At 54.5% G+C, this 21618-nt stretch overlaps 1 protein-coding gene and 1 long non-coding RNA gene across 2 annotated transcripts in view; one reads left to right on the top strand and one right to left on the bottom strand.

The window, feature by feature from the left end:
* ZSWIM5 (zinc finger SWIM-type containing 5) overlaps positions 1 to 15169 on the top strand; it is a 102818-nt gene extending 87649 nt beyond the window's left edge. The window contains exons 10-16 of the mRNA XM_078615078.1: positions 498 to 600; positions 1028 to 1163; positions 3076 to 3233; positions 4687 to 4850; positions 5651 to 5732; positions 6407 to 7101; positions 7237 to 15169. Coding sequence (XP_078471204.1) covers positions 498 to 600; positions 1028 to 1163; positions 3076 to 3233; positions 4687 to 4850; positions 5651 to 5732; positions 6407 to 7101; positions 7237 to 7482 — 1584 coding nt within the window. The 3' untranslated portion in view covers positions 7483 to 15169. The remainder of the gene's footprint in view (positions 1 to 497; positions 601 to 1027; positions 1164 to 3075; positions 3234 to 4686; positions 4851 to 5650; positions 5733 to 6406; positions 7102 to 7236) is intronic.
* LOC144733273 (uncharacterized) lies at positions 15054 to 19864 on the bottom strand. Its single transcript, XR_013588335.1, has 2 exons — positions 16118 to 19864; positions 15054 to 15334 (listed from the first exon to the last, which is right to left on the bottom strand). It is a non-coding gene; the product is annotated as an uncharacterized LOC144733273 (long non-coding RNA).
* Between the last annotated feature and the right edge of the window lie 1754 nt (positions 19865 to 21618).

The following is a 21618-nucleotide window of genomic DNA, read 5'->3' as shown; positions in this document are numbered from 1 at the left end:
CGCCCCTGACATCACAGCTCCAGCCGAGTGACCCTTGAACTACCGCCCCTGACATCACAGCTCCAGCCGAATGACCCTTGAACTACCAACCCCGACATCACAGTTCCAGCCGAATGACCCTTGAACTACCGCCCCCGACATCACAGCTCCAGCCGAATAACCCTTGAACTACCGCCCCTGACATCACAGCTCCAGCCGAATGACCCTTGAACTACCGCCCCTGACATCACAGCTCCAGCCGAATGACCCTTGAACTACCAACCCTGACATCACAGCTCCAGCCTGACCACCCTTGAACTACCACCCCTGACATCACAGCTCCAGCCGAATGACCCTTGAACTACCGCCCCTGACATCACAGCTCCAAGCCTGACGACCCTTGAACTACACCAACGTTCATATCTTACAAGATTGCTTACCCTTGCAATTCCCGCCCCTGGCCTAGGACTTGTAGTTTGCCGACCGCTCACCTCACCGCTTCCCCTGACCCCGTGCAGGTGGGGCGGCAGGAGGAGCAGCTGCTGGCTCGACTGGGCGACCTGCAGCTCACGCCGGCGCTCATCGGCGTGCTGCGCCGCCAGGCCACACTGCTGCTGCAGGGTTCGTGCTGCCCACAGACACGGACCTCGTCCCACGGAGTGATGATGACGACGATGTCATTGTTGATGATGTTGATTGTTCGACGACGAAGATGATGATGATGGCAAAGATGTCAGCAGTGTTGATGATATTGCTGGCAATGATGGTGCCGACGATGATTATGCCGACTTCGGTGATGATGATCATGAGTGATGAGAGTGTTGCCAACGATGACGATGCCCCGGGGTAATGGCAGCGATCGTGACAGGGATGACAATGATTTCAGTGACCACCCCATACGATTACGACATCTATTGTGCTGTCAGTAATGACGACAGCGACGATAACAACGACAACGATGATATTGTCCACGACGATGTCGGAAACCGACGATGACGACGATGACGACGCTGACGATGACGTTTTGGCGACGACCGCGCGCGAGCAGGCGGCCCGTACAGCGGGCTGGGCGAGGTGGTGCACCGCGAGAGCGTGCCCATGCACACCTTCGCCAAGTTCCTCTTCACCGCGCTGCTGCCGCACGACTCAGAGCTCACCTACCGCGTCGCCCTGCGCGCCATGCGGTGAGACGCCGCCGCCGTCGAACGCAGCGACCGTCGACAGCGCCAAAACATTGCCACAAGCGTCAAAACTCAATCGCTGCTAACATCGACACCATCACCGCAAACGTCATCACCATCACCGCCACTACTAACATTGCCACCATCACAACTGTTACCAACATTCGCAACACTACTACCACCACCATCATCATCATCACCACCACCACCAAAGACAAAGACCCCTCGTATAGCCTTAACAGACTGTTGGGGCAAGTGCTGTTAGCGAGCACCTATGAAGGCCGGCAAGGCACACGAGGGGTGGGTGGCCGGCACCACGCCCCCGACCGCCTTTGTCTCCCTAGTGGCGATGTTTACACACCGCACTAGGTACTAATTTAAGGCTGAGTCGACCTAGGGGAGGCCCATGACCGGTAATCATCACTGGTGTTGGGCGATGGCGGGAATCTAACTCGGGTAACACCGGTTTCTAGCGCGGTGCGCCAACCTTTACACCACCACCACCACTGCCGTCACCGCCAACGTCGTCATCACCACCACCACCACTACTGCCGTCACCGCCAACGTCGTCATCACCACCACCACTACTACTGCCGTCACCGCCAACGTCATCATCGCCACCACCACCACTACTGCCGTCACCGCCAACGTCATCACCACCACCACTACTGCCGTCACCGCCAACGTCGTCATCACCACCACCACCACCACTACTGCCGTCACCGCCAACGTCGTCATCACCACCACCACCACCACCACTACTGCCGTCACCGCCAACGTCATCATCGCCACCACCACCACCACTACTGCCGTCACCGCCAACATCGTCATCGCCACCACCACTACTGCCGTCACCGCCAACGTCATCACCACCACCACCACCACTACTGCCGTCACCGCCAACATCGTCATCACCACTACTGCTGTCACCGCCAACGTCGTCATCACCACCACCACCACTACTGCCGTCACCGCCAACGTCATCACCACCACCACCACCACTACTGCCGTCACCGCCAACATCGTCATCACCACTACTGCTGTCACCGCCAACGTCGTCATCGCCACCACCACCACTACTGCCGTCACCGCCAACGTCATCACCACCACCACTACTGCCGTCACCGCCAACATCGTCATCACCACTACTGCCGTCACCGCCAACGTCATCACCACCACCACCACCACTACTGCCGTCACCGCCAACATCGTCATCACCACTACTGCCGTCACCGCCAAAGTCGTCATCGCCACCACCACCACTACTGCCGTCACCGCCAACGTCATCACCACCACCACCACCACTACTGCCGTCACCGCCAACGTCGTCATCGCCACCACCACCACCACTACTGCCCTCACCGCCAACGTCGTCATCACCACCACCACCACTACTGCCGTCACCGCCAACGTCATCACCACCACCACTACCACTACTGCCGTCACCGCCAACGTCGTCATCACCACCACCACTACTACTGCCGTCACTGCCAACGTCATCACCACCACCACTACCACTACTGCCGTCACCGCCAACGTCGTCATCACCACCACCACTACTACTGCCGTCACTGCCAACGTCATCACCACCACCACTACCACTACTGCCGTCACCGCCAACGTCGTCATCACCACCACCACTACTACTGCCGTCACCGCCAACGTCATCACCACCACCACTACTACTGCCGTCACCGCCAACGTCATCACCACCACCAACCACTGCCGTCACCGCCAACGTCATCACCACCACCACCACTACTGCCGTCACCGCCAACTTCGTCATCACCACCACCACCACCACTACTGCCGTCACCGCCAACGTCGTCATCACCACCACCACCACTGCCGTCACCGCCAACGTCGTCATGGCCACCACGATCACCGCGGTGACGCTATGGCGCTGCCCCCTCAGGCTGCCAGTGCTGGAGTCATCGGCGGGCCCCGGCGAGGCGTCTCACCCGTACCACATCCCTTCGGTGGTGCCCAACCGCTACCCGCGCTGGTTCACGCTGGCGCACATCGAGTCGCAGCAGTGCGAGCTCGCCTCCACCATGCTCACCGCCGCCAAGGGTACGGCACCCACGCAGCACCGGCGCACCGGCACAGCCGCCAGTATGGCATGCGCCGCATGTGCGTTGAGCTTATTTCGCCGTGCTGATCAGATGTGCGGGGGGGAAGGGACAACGAACTAACACACACAAAGCAGTTCGAAGGAAATTCGTTTTAAATGGAGATTTACTGGGGCACGATACACCCTCGCAATGCTGCGCCACACACTGGCGCAGTGTGCCAGCCCGTGGTACCACCCGCTCTCCGCAGCTCAAATCCGCACGCACACGCGCTCACGCGGACGGACGCACGCACGCACACATGCGCTGACGCACGCTCTCGCGCACGCACGCTCTCGCACACACACGCGCTGAGGCACGCTCTCGCACACACACGCACGCTCTCGCACACACACGCACGCTCTAACAGAAGCACGCACGAGCACACTCAGTTTGGCAATCGCTTTTACGAGAGACGCGTTCCACGCATTGGGGCTTGTTTGTTGTCCTTGGTTTTGTTATTTTTCCACTTCGTTCGCTCTCTTCCCGAGTTCCTTTTGGCGACAGCGGCACGGAGGGTGGGGGGGGGGCCTTCATCCAGCAGGCTGATGACAGCAGCGGCAATGTGCCCACGAGCTGAGACGCCAGTGATGTCTGCTAGCCACGAGAGGGCTTGCGGAGAGAGTTTGTCTAGCTCAGGGGTCGGCAACCTCTCAGAGTAGAAGAGGAAGAAGAAGTAGAGCCATTTGTCTTTGACCAATCTCGTTATGAGAGCCGCATCGCACGCGGCAGAGCTACTTGTACACAAAACACCGCTGGTATACGGCGGACGACAAACGCAATCTGACTTAAATCAACAAAGCAGGTGATGGAATAAACTGCGGCTATTTAGTCCCCCCCCCCCCCCGCTTCAGTTAATCTTTAAGAATAACAGTTCGACTATTGTCGATTTTGTTGTCGCCAAAGACATCCACAGCAACCCCGTTCCCTGCCATATTTAATCAATTATCTTTACGTTAAATTACGTTTAAGGTTTACTTTTATATTTATTTTTTATTCAGCGGCTGCCCGCAAAGGGGGGGGGGGCATCCAAAGAGCCCCAAGGGGGGGGGGGCATCCAAAGAGCCCCAAGGGGGGGGGGGGCAGCCAAAGAGCGCAAGGGGGGGGGGGCAGCCAAAGAGCGCAAGGGGGGGGGGCAGCCAAAGAGCCCCAAGGGGGGGGCAGCCAAAGAGCGCAAGGGGAGGGGGCAGCCAAAGAGCCCCAAGGGGGGGGCAGCCAAAGAGCGCAAGGGGGGGGGCAGCCAAAGAGCCCCAAGGGGGGGGCAGCCAAAGAGCGCAAGGGGGGGGGGGGCAGCCAAACATCCGCAATGTTGCCTCCGGAGCCGCAGGTTTGCCGACCCCTGGATCTCGTTTTCGCATTTCACCGCCTCCTCTTCCCCCCCCTCCTTCCTCTCCTCGTCTCCTCGCCCGCCGCAGGGGACGTGATTAGACTGCGGGCCGTGCTGGACTCCATACAGAAGCACGTCCACTCGTCGTCCCACCTCTTCAAGCTGGCCCAGGACGCGTTCAAGATCGGAACTCCGGCCGACGGGCTGCCCGACATCACGCTGCTCAACGTGGCACTCGAACTGGGCCTACAGGTCTCGCCCATCACCCCCGTGACCCACCAACCCCCGTCACCCCCTCCGCCCCCACACAGCTTTGTTGAGCTATCGTTTGTGGCCAGGTCGCTTCTGAATATGAAGCTAATAGCTCAGTGGGCCTTACCTGGTAAAGTATATTTTTATAGTTTAGTTTACAAACGCGACTTCCGTGGGCAAGTCGCAGAGGCAGAAGCAGACTGCGCAAATAGGTGGCTAAAGTATCACGAAAATTGTCACACGAACCTAAGGGGTAAAGGTGCAGCCCTGCGATTACCTGGTAAAATTAAAATAAAAAATTTGGAAAACTCTCCGGTATGCGACCGTCGTCATCCAGAACCGACAGTACAACATATATAACGACGCAATGCCCCGATCGGCAAATACTAAGGAGACATCGCGGCGATGATCGACTCCGCTGCTACTGACGGGGTTGTCTGGCTTGACCGGCTGAATGTGAAATCGTAATTGTTGCTCTGCGTCTACATCAGCAGCCGCACGAAACAAGAAGATTGTAACGGGCCCTGTCAGGGTCACTTGAGCCTCTTTGATATCGGCGAATGTCCAAAGCACCCAGCACCCATATATGGTCACAGCGGAAAATCAAAAGCCAAGCCACAGCAGTGCGATTGTGGACATGCAAGCCAAACTATAGACCACATCGTGAACGCATGGAGATACACAGAGACCCATAGAGATACACAGAGATACATTAAAGCCAAGGCACGGCGGTGTGACTGTAACCATGCGAACTCGTGAGTCGCCCGTGACGCAGGGATTGCCACGCCGCGTGTGCGCAGGTGATGCGGATGACGCTGTCCACACTGAACTGGCGCCGGAGGGAGATGGTGCGATGGCTCGTGACTTGCGCCACGGAAGTCGGTGAGTTTTGTGCCGTCGCCGGTTCTGCCCCCCCCCCCCCACCGTTCCCCCCACCTCATCCTTCGCCAAACCCGTTTGCGAATCGTCGTCGCCGCCGCCTCCATGTCATCACCGTGATCTACCCGGTGCTGGGGTGAAGGCCTCTCCCCCGAGCCGTCGTTTCCCATCGCTGGGCCTCTCTTAGAGAGATTCCCCGCTTGGCGAGCTCACTCCGCTGGCTGCTTCGCCTTCACGGGGCAGGTAGCAGCGGACACCCGAGTTCCATTTCCCGTCAGTGGCGAAGTGACATCCAGGCCGGTTCTGGGACGCTGTGTCACCGATTCACAACGGAGCAGCCTGGGTGAAGGTAACGGTCAGACAATGACCCACCCCCCGACTCGCACGCCGTGTGGAGGCCCCTCGTCCATCAGTGGATTGACTAAGGGCTGTAAATGATTACGATGACTACACTGTCATTGTACAGCGATGATGGACAGGTGACTAACGACAGCGATGATGATGATGCCGGATAATGGCGACGGTGACGACGATGATGCACAGTTGGGTCGCTAAGTTCGCGAGGTCAGCCGGCACGACGACGATGCCGGCAGTGTGGCCGCCTTTGTCTCCCCTGTGCTGATGTTCTTCCCTATCCGTCTTCGCTCTCTCTCTGTCACCGGTGGGGGGTGGTGCAGGCGTGTGCGCGCTGGTGAGCATCATGCAGAGCTGGTACACCCTCTTCACCCCGACGGAGGCCACCAGCCTGGTGGCCACCAGCGTGCTCTCGCCGCCCACGGCGCTGCGCCTCAGCCTGGACTACGGGCAGCGCGAGGAGCTGGCGCAGTGCGCCCGCACGCTGGCGCTGCAGTGCGCCATGAAGGACCCGCAGAGTTGCGCGCTCTCCGCGCTCACGCTGTGCGAGAAGGACCCCGTCGCCTTCGAGACCGCCTACCAGATCGTCCTCGACGCCGCCAGCGCCGGCACCGTGGGCGGCGGCGGCGGCATCGGCATCGGCGTGGGGATCGGCGGCGGTGCCGGCGGCGGCGGCTCCGGCATGGGCCACGCGCAGCTCTTCACGGTGGCGCGCTACATGGAGCACCGCGGGTACCCGCTGCGCGCCTACAAGCTCGCCAGCCTCGCCATGGCGCAGCTGAGCCTGGCGTACAACCAGGACACGCACCCGGCCATCAACGACGTGCTGTGGGCCTGCGCGCTCAGCCACTCGCTGGGCAAGCAGGAGCTCGCCGCCATGATCCCGCTCGTGGTCAAGGGCGTGCAGTGCGCCACCGTGCTCTCCGACATCCTGCGCCGCTGCGCAGCCAGCCTCCCCGGCTTGCCCTCGCCGGGAGGCCTCGGCGCCGCCATGCGGGGGCGGGCAGCGGCCGCGGCGGCCGCCGCGGCCGCTGCGGCCGCCGCTTCGGCCGCGGGAAAGTCCGGGGGCGGCGGGGCGGGCGGGGGCGGCGCTTCGGCGTCGTCGACGGCGGCCGCGGCGGCGTCGGTGGCGGCCGCGGCGGCGGCGGACAAGGGCGGCCCGTTGCGGCAGCTGCTGGACGCGACGCTGGCGGCGTACGTGAGCACGGCGCACTCGCGGCTCACGCACATCTCGCCGCGCCACTACGGGGAGTTCGTCGAGTTCCTGGGCAAGGCGCGGGAGGCGTTCCTGCTGGCGCCCGACGGCCACGCGCAGTTTGCGCAGTTCCTCGACGGCCTCAAACAGACGTACAAGGGCAAGAAGAAGCTCATGCTGCTGGTGCGCGAGCGCTTCGGCTGACGCCGGCGTTTGGCGTCTATTGGCGGCGATCGGCGGCAGCCGGGTTCCTTCCTTGACCCCTCGGCCCCCCCCCCCCTCCGCCGTGTCGGAGCGGCCGGGGGGCGACGTCCGTGCTGCGAGGAGGAGGGCGATGATCGTGCGTGTGGGACGACCTGACGACTCACTGTTTACATGTACAGATCAATGATGACGCACCGGCGATGGTGTTTGGCGGAGCAACTCTGAAGCCTATACATATATATATAAATGTTATATATACCCCCACACGTAGCTTGCACGCTCCGGTAAAGTATTTTTTACTTTTCGTTCATGTTTTTTGTTGTTGTTGGTTGCCGTTCTCTCCCGGGACACGGCGAAACAAACTCGACGGCGTCAACGCCGGCGCCAAACCCGCCGGGGCTGTCGTCGACGCCACCGTCGCCGTAACGACGGTCCACCGCCGTTACCTCTTCTTGGTTTTTGTGTTTCCGCCCTCACGTTTTGTCCACGTTATTTTTGTTCTTCCTTCCTCCCCTCTGGCACTGGAATCACGTGCCGACACGGGGGGCCCAGGCGACATTCCTGATTTCCGAGCGCAAGTCCGGACCCCTCCGATGATGACGATGGCATAGACGGCGGCGGTGGGCGCCGATCACCGTACCGCGCTCGCTTGTTTGGCTCGCCCGCCCGCCCGCTCAACGTGCGCGAGGATTTGGAGCAAACGGTGCGGCCCTAACCGGACCAGGCCTCTTGGCGTATAAATCGCGAGGCAGCGGAATCGTTTTAAAAAAAAAAAAGCGTGACGAAACGAACGTACGAACTCAAAAAACGAAACCCCGCCCCCCCCACCCGTCCTCCTACCTGCATAGGATGCAAACCTTAACCACGCTGCTTTGTTTACAAGTGCAGGTGTGTGTCGTGACTTCACAGCGGATTGTTAACCGTCCGTCGCTCTCCTTACGCTCCGGTTCAAAATCGCGACGTCGCACACCACTGAGAGAGAGAAGCACGGCGGCAACACGAGAGAGAGAGCGGCGCGCGCGGGGCTACCGCCGCTCCGCGTCGTGGCGGTACCGCACCGCGACGATGACGATGGTGGTGACGCGGCGTTACCCCCACCGCGATGACGTGCGGCGATGACGCCGATGATGGTGGCAAGGCGCCGAGCGTAGATCATAGGAAACACTACTGGGCGATCCATTTCTAGACACCCCGCTGATTTCCTTTTCACGGAACACCCCCTCCCCCCCCCCGACTTTATTTGCGATGGATACCATGGAAGCGAGATGGTTCCGCATCATTGGGGGGAGGGCGGGCAAGCGTCGGGAGATTTCTGGCAAGCGGATATTGAGGTTCGGTGGGAGACGCGTCGAGTCTTCGAGCGAGGGTGACGGTTTTCCCCGTCGGCGTCTCCCGATTTGCGTCGGCGGGGTTCCTGTAAATGGATCGCTCCGCGTGAATGATTCGGCCGCGGTAACGGTCCGCGGAAACACAGTATTTGAATGATGTTGATGAACGCGACGACGATGACGATGACAATAATAATGATGACGACCCTCGGCCGGTGACTCCGACGGACGGTGACTCAAACCGCAAAGATAATTCTGATCTTTTCGAAATCTCAGAGGACTGTGGAGGTGAAACTCCGTCCCTCGCCACTCTACTTCCACTTCGCCCGGAGTCGCTCGGCCCCGTCGCTTTTTGGAGGTCGCAAGTTCAATCACCCCCCACCCCCCAACTCGGCCCATCATGACACGCCTGGGTCAATGAAATAAAGAACTGCCCTGTGCGGGAAGTCGACAGCGATTGGTTTTTGGATATACGGGCCCCCGGCCATGGGAATGTGGAATTTCCAGCGCTGATTTACCCCCCCTCTCCCGGGGAGGCCGCCGCCAAAGACGAAAACGACGCTTTTGACCTTTCACCTTTTCACGCGGGCACTGGGCTCCGCTCGAGAGGGAGTGAGAATCGTTCCGCCAATTCTGACCACGACTGCCACCCCCCCCTCCCACCCGACTCCGCAGAGAGGACCAAGCCGATGGTCGCTCGGCCTTTCGTCCGTGCCGTCATCTTCATTACGTTCTACTCGTCTCCTTCGCCGCTGCTTTTCATAATTTATCGTTGTTATCGTCGTCACGCACCATGGTTGTTGCTGCTGCTGCTGTCACCACGAGCATTGCTGCTCTCTTCGCTATGGACGTCCCCCCCCACCCCCGTTTCATCGTTTCCTTACTTTCTTCGCCCCCTCATTGTACCTCTTCATCTGCGTTCATAGATACTTTCGCGCTTATCGTTAACAGGTTTTTATTTTTTGCGTTGCGCGTTGGGGTCTTTCAAAACCGACCGCCGGCGTTCGCGTGCCTGTCCAACGCTTCACCCTTGTCGTTTAACTTCGTCCACCTCGTTCTGCCCCCCCCCCCCCCCCACCTCGTCATTCCTCCTGTCCGCCTCCGCGACTTCTCACTTGTCGTTTTGTGAACTTCCGCGCGCGCGAACACGCTTTATACCCCCTCCACCTCAGCCCGCAGCACCGGGACTCGCGAAGATACAAGGAGGACCTCCCACGGTCTCCCCCGCAGAAGTTCTCTCCGCCTCGTCGCTCTTTTGTCTCGCGACAGAGAAGCGACCTTCGTTTCATCCGCGCTGCTCCCCCGTTCCGTTCGGCGGTCCCGCGTCCGCATCGCAAACGCGTCCGGCCGCGAAGCTCTCTCTCGCTCTCGTTCCTGTTTACCTCCCGGGGGGGGAGGCAGGGGTGTGGGGGGTAGTAGGAGCCCCCCCAGCCCCCCCCCTCCCCACCACCACCCACCCTCGTTCGCCGGCACAAGTCTCCGCGGGCGTTGCATGGCGTTCGCGTCGAAGATCCCTACCCACGGGGCACAGCGGGCGAGCGCCATGGGGTCGTGACCGACGGCGCGGTCGATTGATCGACTTTATAACACAAACCAAAATGTGCGTGCGTCAGCGGCGGCGGTGATGATGATGATTATGACGACGATGACGACGATGATGATGATGATGATTTAATAAGCAAAATACCTCCTGTTAACATTATAGAAGGCTTTAAAAAGAAAAGAGAATGATTCCTATCTCCATTTGCCTGACTTGAAGCTTACAGCAGCAATGCGTAACAAACAAAAGTAAGATATGTTACCTCCCGGAGAGATGGCGTACGACGGTGATGCGTGTGCTACGGCGCCGGACAACAACAACAACATATATAGAGAAAAAAACAAAAAAACAGAAATATCGGTCACACGCGCAAAGTTGTAATCTTTGAACGGTGATTAACGCAAAAAAGAAAACGGCGAAAAAACACGAAAAAAACTGTCGGAAAAAAAAATACAAAAAACACTCACAAAAATGTAATCTTCAAATCTAAACGACAACGCACGTGACACCACGAACCGTTATAACACACCAAGTAGGGCGGTCATTGAGAATGTACACTCTCAGGGAAAACCAGTGTGCATAATGTGCATTACCATATACTGTATATATATAACCCTAGGAAGCTGATACACGTAAAACAAACAATTAAAGGTTTGAAGTAATTAATGTAAAAAGTATATTAATTTATAATAAAGAGAATAACATACTTGAATCCGTTGGGGCTGGGCACATGGCACATATCAGAATGACTACAGTTCTGTCGGGTTTCTGGGTTGGGGGGGGGGTGGCAGCAGTGGGGGGTGGGGGGCACTGTTAGGGTTAGCAGGATTTTAGGATTTAGTTTGGGGGGCCATCTCCTAATTGGGGTTCAGTTTATCGAGAGGGGGGCAAGGCGGGGTTGGGGGGGGGGTCGGTTGTGGGGGGTGGCCGACTTGTTCAATTATCTCTGTGCCCCCCCTCTCCCTCCTCTGCCCCCCCCATTCTCTACCCCCCCCCCTCCATTCTCTACCCCCCCCCCTCTCTCCTTGTCTTGTCGAATACGACAGTAGAAGCAAGTCAGCCAATAATTAAAAAGCCAGAAGATGTAACTATGCAGAATAATTATGATTGGCTGCCATGGGGGGGGGGGGGGCTTTAGGAACGTTGAGCCGGTTATGTGCGCGGAAATTTGGGGGGGGGGGGGCACGGTAGTGCCGGAGACGTCGTGGGCACGTCCGTAGGAACGTCGTGTGGACGTCGTGTGGACGTCGTGTGGACGTCGTGTGGACGTCGTGGGGACGTGGGCACGCGGCGAGCGTGTCAACTTGTATTTATGATCGGCCCGCTTCCGAGAGAAAGGCGGCGGGACCTGTAAATTAGAATTGTGACTTTAAAAAAATTAAATGAAATGATAATGATGGTAACACATGGGATTATGACGAAGGACACGAAAAAAAAACCACCGTGAGAAAATAATGAAAGTAATTATTATCATGATTACGTCCTGTGTCTCTCGTCGTCGCAGGTTGGAGATTTCTCCGCGTCTTTGTTTCCCCCCCACCCCCCTCTATGTTTTTTGTTTAAATTGTGTTCCTCAGTTGGTGTGTTTGTTTGTAATCGCGTGGCATCTTGTATCCAGGTGTGTGTGGGGGACGTTGATCGCACAGACTGTTACACAGCCTCTACAGTACAGTATTGTCCTTCGTAAAAAAAAAAAACGGAACGAGACCCTGGGGGGGGGGGGGGGGTGGTCGGTAATTGGGTACTCGACTCCGACTCCTCGGACACGAAAGTCTGTCCCGCATCGCGACGAACACCGCGACGCCAACCCCCAGCCACACGCCTCGCTCACGGTGATTGTTGTGATGATGATGATGATATTATAACGTTTAATTTTCATTTCCTCGTTCCAAATAATAATCTGACAACCTCAATGCCGCGGCCGGTTTTATACGTCGGAGTGATTTTATTTTTCACGATAGTTTTGGGGGGGGGGGGGGCGGGCGGGACTGAAATTTATTTTTATTTTTTGCGTGTGAAGATATTAAGAAGACGAAGTTGACTATAAGTAAATAAGAGAACGCAAGAGACGCGTCGTGCGAGTTACGCGTTTGACGCCTTCGACCTCTGGATTTATTTTCGTGGCAAAGCTCGCTCGCCCCCCCCCCCCCCCCCGCCAGCCACAACCACCACAACCATCACCCCACGTCTGCATTGCGTTTCAAGACGAGCCTCCGTGGGCAGCGTCTGTCGATTCCGTTTCTGTGATTTTTGTGAAAACCGCAGTGGTTCCACTCCAGAATCTACGTGGACCCCCCCCCCCCATGCCCCTCTCTCACCCTGAACAACACCGTCTGATGAGGCGTGCTGGAGAACGACGTTTGCGCCATCGGTGCTCGGCCAATCACCATCCAGGACGAGAAGAGGAAGGAGATCCCAGCTGTGCTGCTGAACTCACGAAGGGGCTAAACCACGACCTTTGACCCCCCCCCCCAGCGATCCATCAGCAGTTTTCGTTAAGTGCGGTTTGTTATTTTATTTTCCTTCCCGCAGCTGGACATCACTTGATTGTTTTATTTTTATTTATTTAGTCGTGGGGTAGTTTTTTTTTTAACAATGCTGTATCGTTCCTTCGCCGCCCCCCCCCCCATTCCTTTCCCCCCTACGCGTTGCAGATTGCACAGAGGCTGCTTTGTGGGCAGCTCCTCTTATAACATTCGGTTCTGGTTGTCAGATTTCAAAATAGGAAACTGGGAATGGGGGGCGCCCCCCACCCCCCTCCCTCCCCCGCCCCCCCCCCACCGCCGTATTCTCCCTCCCGGGTTCCTTGAGTTTCATCCCATGATTGCCCGTCTGTTGCCTCTTTCGGTGGCATCAGCGGCACAGTGTTTAAGATATTTAGTCAACGCAGTGTTGTCATTTTTATTTGACTTGCTTCAGTCGATCTGACTGAAATCCACAGGGGCGCGTCAAACTTGACTGAAATCCCGCAGATTGTCATCGACTGGAACCAGCGGTAACCCAAAGTTGTATCTGGACCAAGGCTAAAACCCTCAACTTTTTTTCATTTTGTGACGGACCACCGCGCGACCCGCTGTGTTGCACCAATCGTTTGCGTTTTTTTTGTTTGTTCAAAAATGTTAAAACTAACTCCCAACTCGTGACAGCGTCTGCAACGGGGTCCGCAGACCAGGCACGCACCACGCGCGGACTGCCAGGGTGGGAGCCACTCCTACAGACTCGGCGACTTCGATTAATCGGCAACCAATTGCTGTCCAAATTTACGCCGATTCAGGCCACGACTGACTGGAGCCTGCTATCGTCAGGGGCTGTCAATTTGAACCCTTTCCCATTACGATGACGTACACGCGTCATCGGAAAGGCACCGGAAGAAAAACTAAAGTAAATAACTTTTTTTCTTCTTGGTTCTTTCGGTAAAGTCACGTAGAAGGGAAATAATAAAATAATAAAAATTAAACAATACAATAATTCGCACGACGTTTAGGCCACAACGCAAGCAGCTGTGACCGAAACGTCTTGAGAATTATTTAAATGTTTTATTTTTATTATTTTATTATTTCCCTTCTACGTGACTTTACCGAAAGAACCAAGAAAATGAATCCCTGCAGTCACGAAAGCTTTAAATTGAAATTTAAAATAACCTTATCGGTTAGAGAGGCTCCCACAAGGCCACGCGCGAGAGGGCGTGTGGAACAGTTCGGCGCCAGCTATCGCAGGGAGGAGGAGCGGTCGTGTTGCTACGGTTGTCTGCGGTGAGTGCAGTGTCTTTCTTAGTAAAAGACGGCGCTACGCTTCTCTAAATAACATGAACGCTGAACCACTCGCGCGTTCTGAGATTGAGCGGTGAACGAGATGCCCCACACCCTGCGACTTGCAAACGTCTCAGAACGGGAAAGGGTTGAAGAGAAAGTTCAGGACTTAAGAGAATTGGGACAACTCGTTATTTAAAATTTGCTGTACGGTTGGTTGAAATTTTACGGTTATTCATTTCCTACCCCTCCTTCCTTCCCCGCGTTCCTTTCCTCAACGCACGTTTCATTTGTTTTCTTCTCCGGTCTCTCAGCGGTCGCGCCGTTCTGTTTGACGCGGGGGCAGCTGGCAGAGCGTTTGCGACGCGATCCGTGTTGGACAGAAATTGGCGCGTGCGTGCGTGCGTGCGCGCCGCTCGCGTGCGTGCGTGCGTGCGTGCTCGCGCCCTGTATTAAACAGGAAGGGAAGCAAAATTATATAAGGATATATATTACAAAACGATAGTGAATACGAATAATAACGTCAGTGTTTTTTTTATGCTTACAAATTAAGAAGTGGAATTGGGTTGTCGTCTTAATTCTTTGTTTTGAAAGTTGTAAAGGGGGAGAGGTTTAAAATGACGCGAGGGTTTGGGAGGGCTGACCAACACGCAGAACAGCCGCAGCAGCAGCATGGGTTAGGTGATGTTTGTCGCTGTAAGTTGTACAAAATCTGTCTCTCTCACTTTGTATCTAAAAAAAAACAAATGTGTTATTTATTATCATTTTAATTCAATCACGCACTCCCCCCCCCCCGCCTTCCCCTCCCACCGGCCCCCCGCCACTCTGTATAAATGTTCCCCAGAGTAAAACGAGAAAAAAAGTTGAGAAAAAAAAGATCGATAAAAATTCTTAAATGGAGAAAGAAAAAAAAGAACCCCCACATTAAAAAAATAACTTAGGAGAAGGAAAGGCGACACTGTGATATTAATTTTATTTATGTAACAGTTACAGTTTTATAAAGTATAAATGTTGTTTAGCCGATTACTGCGGCCATGGTATGGTAAATAAAAAAAAAGTTTGATAATGTATTGCGGTTGTGGATTCTGTGTGTTCTCTCTGTATCGTGACCTTTGGGATGGTTCAGGGCGGTGACCATCCTCGTGCGTGGATTAAGCCGGTGCACAACGGAGCTTGGGGAAAAACAACTGCTTTGTCCACGGCTTTAGGGGCCGTCCATAAATGACGTCACGCACCTGGGGGGGGGGGGGGTCAGACATTTGTGACGATGTGTGACGAGGGGGGGGGGGGTTGGGAAATGTGACGTCACATAAAAATGCGCAACTTTAAATAAATATAAACACGTTCTACTTGATTAAGTAGACTTGTTAATAAATGTTTTCTCCTACAACATCAAGAGTGCAGCGCCACATTAACAACGCACTACAATGACAATAGTTTAAAGCGATTTGAAGCATGTGTTTTTGGGGGGGGGGGGGGCAGAGCTTTGTGACGTCATATGTGAGGGGGGGTCTGACTTTTTGTGACGCCGTGTGACGAGGGGGGAGGGGCCAAAAATCGTCCAAAATCGCGTGACGTCATTTATGGACGGCCCCTTAGAGCGTGTTTGCGCAAACACAGGAATGAAGGTGCACGATATTTTACGGATCGTAAACAACCAAAATCGCATTTCGCAAAATCACCGTGGCCCAAGCCGGTAAACGATGAACGCTTGGCCAAAGTTAGCGGGCCTAACGGTCCCAACGTTCAGCCTACGGTTGGCATATTACTGTTAGGAACCTGGTTACACCAGCCTACAGGGGATTATTGTGTCCGTCCTTCCGTCGTGCAGGGAGTGGCTGGGTGGAGAGGGGTGGGGCTGGTTGGGGAGGGGCTGGTCACCCCGTGGTGCCCTTATAAAACTCAACGTTTAACCTACTCACGCCGGCTTGTGCCCGCCCTCACAGTCGGGCATATTTGCGGAATACACCACGCCGCCGTTGACCCTGGCCATTGACCGAGCAACCCAACGTTCCTACCAGCTCCCTCCGCAGGACTGTTTAGTGGGAACGTGCCACGGCCAGGGCGTTGGGGGTAGTTGGTGGCCCTCGTCGCCCGTGGTCGATCCGCCCGCCCGCCTCGCCCGGGTTTGTTGACCTCCGGTGCCGTGACATTTGACCCCCCGCTCAACAGAGTGGGGCCGAGTTCGACCCCGCGACGAGGTGTCGGGCCTCCTGTGTGCAGCAAAGCCTGGAAGGGTGGAGGTGGGACCGTGGGAGGCGCAGATTACTGCCACAACGAACCTGGCGAGCAGAGTTCAAGGACAGTGCTTATCATTATCAGAGCTGTTTCTTTTTGTCTGCATTTTGACTACTTGTGTTGTGGTTATTGCAAACATGATCCCTTGTATAAAGGTGTCAGTTGTTGTACCAGTTGAAAGGGTAAACACCTATTACTATATTTTGCCACTGCTAAAGGAGATCTCAGTGTAAATCTTACCTGATGTTGGGGTCCTCCTCTAGTCCGACTCGGCCTAAAATGAGTAGCGAGTGTGCGGTTGTGTGTGTGTAAACATCGGCGCTGGTGAGACAAAGGCGGCCCGGCCGTGCTGCGTATCACACGCCACCCTCTCGTGCGCTGTGCCGGCATTCGGGGCCGTCCATATATGACGTCACAAAAAGTCAGATCCCCCTCAAATATGACGTCACAAAGTTCTGCCCCCCCCCCCCCAAACCATATTTCCATTTTGAAAATAAAACATGCTTCAAATCGCTTTAAACTATTGTCGTTGTAGTGCGTATTTAATGTGGCGCTGCACTGATGTTGTAGGAGTGTTGTTATAACAATTAGTGTTAGTAAGGTTTGTCACGTAAACAGAACGTGCCAATTCGTTACTAGCACAGCACTACACCGGTTGTGTGTTGGAGAGCTAACCCACAACGTTGACAATTCGAGTGCCGTGACGTTTCGCCAGTAATTACAACAACCGGCATCATCAGGCGGGCAGCCAAGAGTCGTGGAGAAATCCTCCTGCTTCGTGCACAGAGGGTCACGTGTGATGGCGTCACCCGTGAGTCAATCAGGTGCGAAGAGTGGTGGCGGGTTCAACGACACATTCAGCAGACCCACCTCTCTCTGCCCCCCCCCTCTCTCTCTAAGGCCTCGACACAAAGGCATTACTAATTGGCTGTGCCCGGGTGGTGGCGGGTTTAACGACACATTTGTATTCACGCGATATACCCCCCCCCCCCCCCCTCTGTTATGGGCAGTGAGAAGGATACAAAATGGGACCTCATGGGACCTCCTTTGCCAGGCCCAAAATATTAGAATAGGTTTTCCCCTTTCTTCTGGAAACAAAACAGCTGTGTTAAAGAAGGTCCCGCGATGTCGCTGCTCACCCCGAGCTCTCGTTACTCTGATGGTGGCATGTCTTTGTGCTGTCCGCCTTTTGGCGTCCTCTGGTCTAACACCGATTGAGACGAGGCTCAAAAGAAAGCTGTCTCTGGTGTGGACCAATCAGTTTCAAAGACAATGCATATATTATCAGAGGATGTTTTTTTGTTTGCATTCTGACCACAAGTATTGTGGTTAATGCAGACATGATTCCTTGTAAAAGATTTCAGTTTGTTTTAACATCTTAACACAGCTGTTTTTCTATATTATTGCTTCTTTCGGTAAAGTCACGTAGAATAAAAATAATGAAAATAAAACATAATAAAATAAAATTCTCACGACGTTTCGGCCACAACGCAAGCAGCCGTCCTCAGGTGAAGAAACAGAGCTGTCGGAAAGACAGCGTCCGAATGAACACTGCTAAGCTGTTTCTTCACATGAGGACGGCTGCTTGCGTTGTGGCCGAAACGTCGTGAGAATTTTATTTTGTTTCATTTTTATTATTTCCCTTCTACGTGACTTTACCGAAAGAACCAAGAATATGAATCCCTGCAGTCACGAAAAGCTTTAAATTTAAATTCACAGCTGTTTTGTTACTAGAAAAAAGGGGAAAATCTATTCTCGTGTCTATTTGGTGTTTGAACATCTTACCACAACTCTACCAGCAAGGGCACAATGCCGACAGCATTCAAATGTTTTTTTTCACAGCGAGAAGACTGGTCTCGCCCCCCCCCTGGCGGCGGAGATGTGCAACTGGCACCGAGAGAAAAACACTCGTGCCACCCCCACCATCATGCTCATTGTTTTCCTCCCCTTTATTCCCACCGTGCGAGAGCCATGTGATAATTCATCGTACTCCACCGCAGCGGAGGAGACCTGGAAACCCACTCACATGTTGACCAGTGGCCAGCAAGGTTCACCCCGATTAGAACTGGCAACAAAAATAAAAGGTTTAAAACAGACGGCTCGGAAAGTTCACCGTCCCGATGGTATTCTTGGTTCAGTCAAAATTCGTCCCTTTGGTGCTGCTGCTGATGGTGACGACGATGCTTCCGTCACTGAAGCTGCCGATGATGATCATTGTGTTGTTACCGAAGCTTTTGCTGAAAAGGCTACAGCTGATTCAATCTGCTAATTATACGGAAACAGATGGTGGAGAAGACTCTCACGATCTCAATGATGACGACGGTGCCGCTCTTGCTAATGCTCCTCTGATTCTCGTGTTCCTGCTGCATCTCGTTGGGGGCGGGGGTGGGGCTTGGGGGGGGGGGTGGTGCATTTCACCCCCGTCATGGTGGGGGTTGGCGGATCGCACAGACATTGCGCCGATGTTTCCGTTGAGATGACCACGAGACGGCACAGCGCAGCAAGTGGGTTGTTTTATTTCGATGTAAAGCTTCTTTCGTGACTGCAGGGGTTCATCTTCTTTGTTCTTTCGGTAAAGTCACGTAGAAGGAAAATAATAAAATAATACAAATAAAACATAATAAAGCAGCCGTCCTCAGGTGGAGAACAGGTCTGTTCTCCACCTGAGGACGGCTGCTTGCGTTGTGGCCGAAACGTCGTGAGAATTATTTTATTATGTTTTATTATTTTCCTTCTACGTGACTTTACCGAAAGAACCAAGAAGATGAAGTGGGTTGTTGTTGGGTCCCTTCATAGCGGCTAGTTTGAGAGTGTGGAAGCCTTCAGTCAACTTCGGCTCAGTGGGAAGGGGAGGCGGACCCATACTCCGTCTGCATTAGCAGGAAGATTGTCATATTATTTTCTAATATAGGCCAAACAGAGTCGTTATTTTTATACCGGAGGGGGGGGGATCCGATGAGCGATGAAGCTCTTTTTGTTGGGGGGCAGATGTCCAATAAAAAAACGGCGTTATTTCACAATCTGTCCGGACCAATCATCAAAGCTGGTGCAGGATTCCGCGATGAGGTTCAACACGATATCCACGTCACCGACACCCGTACACACACGAGACGAATTAACCCGCCCGTCCCGGTTACATCCGGGACAGGTGGGAACTCTGTCGACGGAGGCCTTCGCCCCAGCTGTGGATACATCGTGGCTGCTGTTAATGACGATTCGTCTCCCTGCTTGAAGGAGGAGCAGCGGCGGCAGCGTTGATCTCCGTAGGCGCCCCTGAGCCAGCGGTGGGTGGGGAAATCCACTTGCCTATGACAGGGCCCAGTCCATCCATCCTTCAACAAGATCGTCATTTGTATGCTAACAAAAAAAAGATCACCCACGTGGTCCTAACAGACTGTTGGGGGCGGCAAGTGGGCCACTAGCGGACACCGATGAAGGCCGACACGGCACACGAAGTGTTGGCGTGGTCATCACCACGCCCGCGCGCCTTTGTCTCCCCCGACGCAGCCTTAACAGACTGTTGGGGTGGGGGGTGGGGGGGGAAGTGGGCCACTAGCGACCACCGATGAAGCGCACGCCAGGAGGTGGATTCTGAGACAAAAGGCACCACCGCCGAAGAGGGGGGGGGGGGATGGACAATGACGGCTTATGTCTCGCTAACCCTCCCCCCCACACCGATTGTATTTTCTGAGCCGCCGTTTGACAGTTCAAATGAAAAATAATTACACGGCAAATGTTTACAGATTGCACGTGGCTCCTGGGACCATTCACGGCTCATCGCACGCGCGGGTGTCGCCCCCCGCTGCCACTACACCCCCCCCCCCCCCCCGGACGTCCGCGCGGTCGATTGGGAAGCGTTCGGAGCGATCCCGGGATCCTTCTCCCTCGAGAATCGGCTTAATCCCACCGCACTCGTAATCGCGTAATTGCTATTTTTTTGTTCTTCGTTTCATTGCAATTATAATTAAGTTTGTTTTTCGGTTCCAAGGAAAAAAACACACGAATTGGCATCGCCGGTGCATTGCCGGCCGTGTAAACACGCGACTTCCCGTGGAGCCCACGAACCAGGCTCAGGGAGATCATCTGGAACAGCGAGCTCAAATGGCCGAGATGTTAACTACCTCGCCTGGTATACAGGAGATCGAGGGTTCAATCCCGACCCTGACGCCTACTGCTGCTGTATATTTGGGAGTTTGCGTGTCTCTCTCTCCCCGTGGTCATGTGGATTTTTCTCCGGGTCCTCCGGGTTTTCCCTCTGCATTTATAATCAACGTCAAGCGTTTGGAGTATTTGACCGCTATAAATGTCCACGTGATAAGCCACTTTTGTTGAACTATCAATTGTGATCGCCAGGTCGTTTCTAAACAAACAAAAAAAAGAGCTATACAGCTCAGTGGGCGTTACCTGGTAAAATAAAAACTTTAATAGTTCAATAATCTCTCTGGGAAATCGATCAAATCGGTACCACCTCGTGGGGAAGTCAATGTCGTCCCTTGGATGGACTCGGCCCCCACTGTAGGAATGTGGAATTTCCACCACTGGCTTTGCAGGGCTGTCGATGGGGGATGTCTACCCAGCTGTATAATAATAATAACCACACACCACATGTGTGTTTGTTGTCTCAACAGTTGCAAACCACCGAGTTCAATTTGAATTTTGTTTGACCAGGTTGAGAACTCTGGAGAGCGAGGATAATTAGCAAGTGACCATGGGGCATTCATCCGCTGCCAGTAGAGGGGTGACGATTGCTGCTGCGTGTCGAATTCCAATTGAGTAGTTTGCGGTGTGATTTTTGTGGAATACCGTAATACAGTAAAACCTTTGATTGCGAGCATAATTCGTTCTGGAAACGTGTTTGTAATCCAAAGCACTCGTACATCAGTTGTGATCACGTGACGCTCAGCAGACAAAGCGTATACACGTACTGCTCGTATTGCAAGACCTCGCTCGTTTATCAAATTAATATTTACTTTAAAAATTCGCTCGTCTTGCAAAACACTCGCAGACCAAGTTACTCGCAATCCAAGGTTTTACTGTATAATAACCTCCACTTTATAAAGCGCCTTTAATGCTGAAGTTATCTCAAAGGGCTGTACGTAAAAAATAAAACTACACTCACGAGGGATAGTGTGGCAATTCTGGGCCCGTACGCGAGCGCACGACGACCTCCTTTTGCGAATGCCGTCACGGAATCATTAACGACCACCGTGAAGTGAAGCAGGCAGTGCCGAGGAGGTCAGCGCTGCCATCCTGGACACGTGTGGCAAAGAGCTTCAGAGCT

This window comes from Lampetra planeri, chromosome 46 (assembly GCF_965212315.1).
Source record: "Lampetra planeri chromosome 46, kcLamPlan1.2.h2, whole genome shotgun sequence".
Classification (NCBI taxonomy): domain Eukaryota; kingdom Metazoa; phylum Chordata; class Hyperoartia; order Petromyzontiformes; family Petromyzontidae; genus Lampetra; species Lampetra planeri.
The sequence above is the reverse complement of the archived record's forward strand: the minus strand, read 5'-3'. Positions and strand labels throughout refer to the sequence as shown.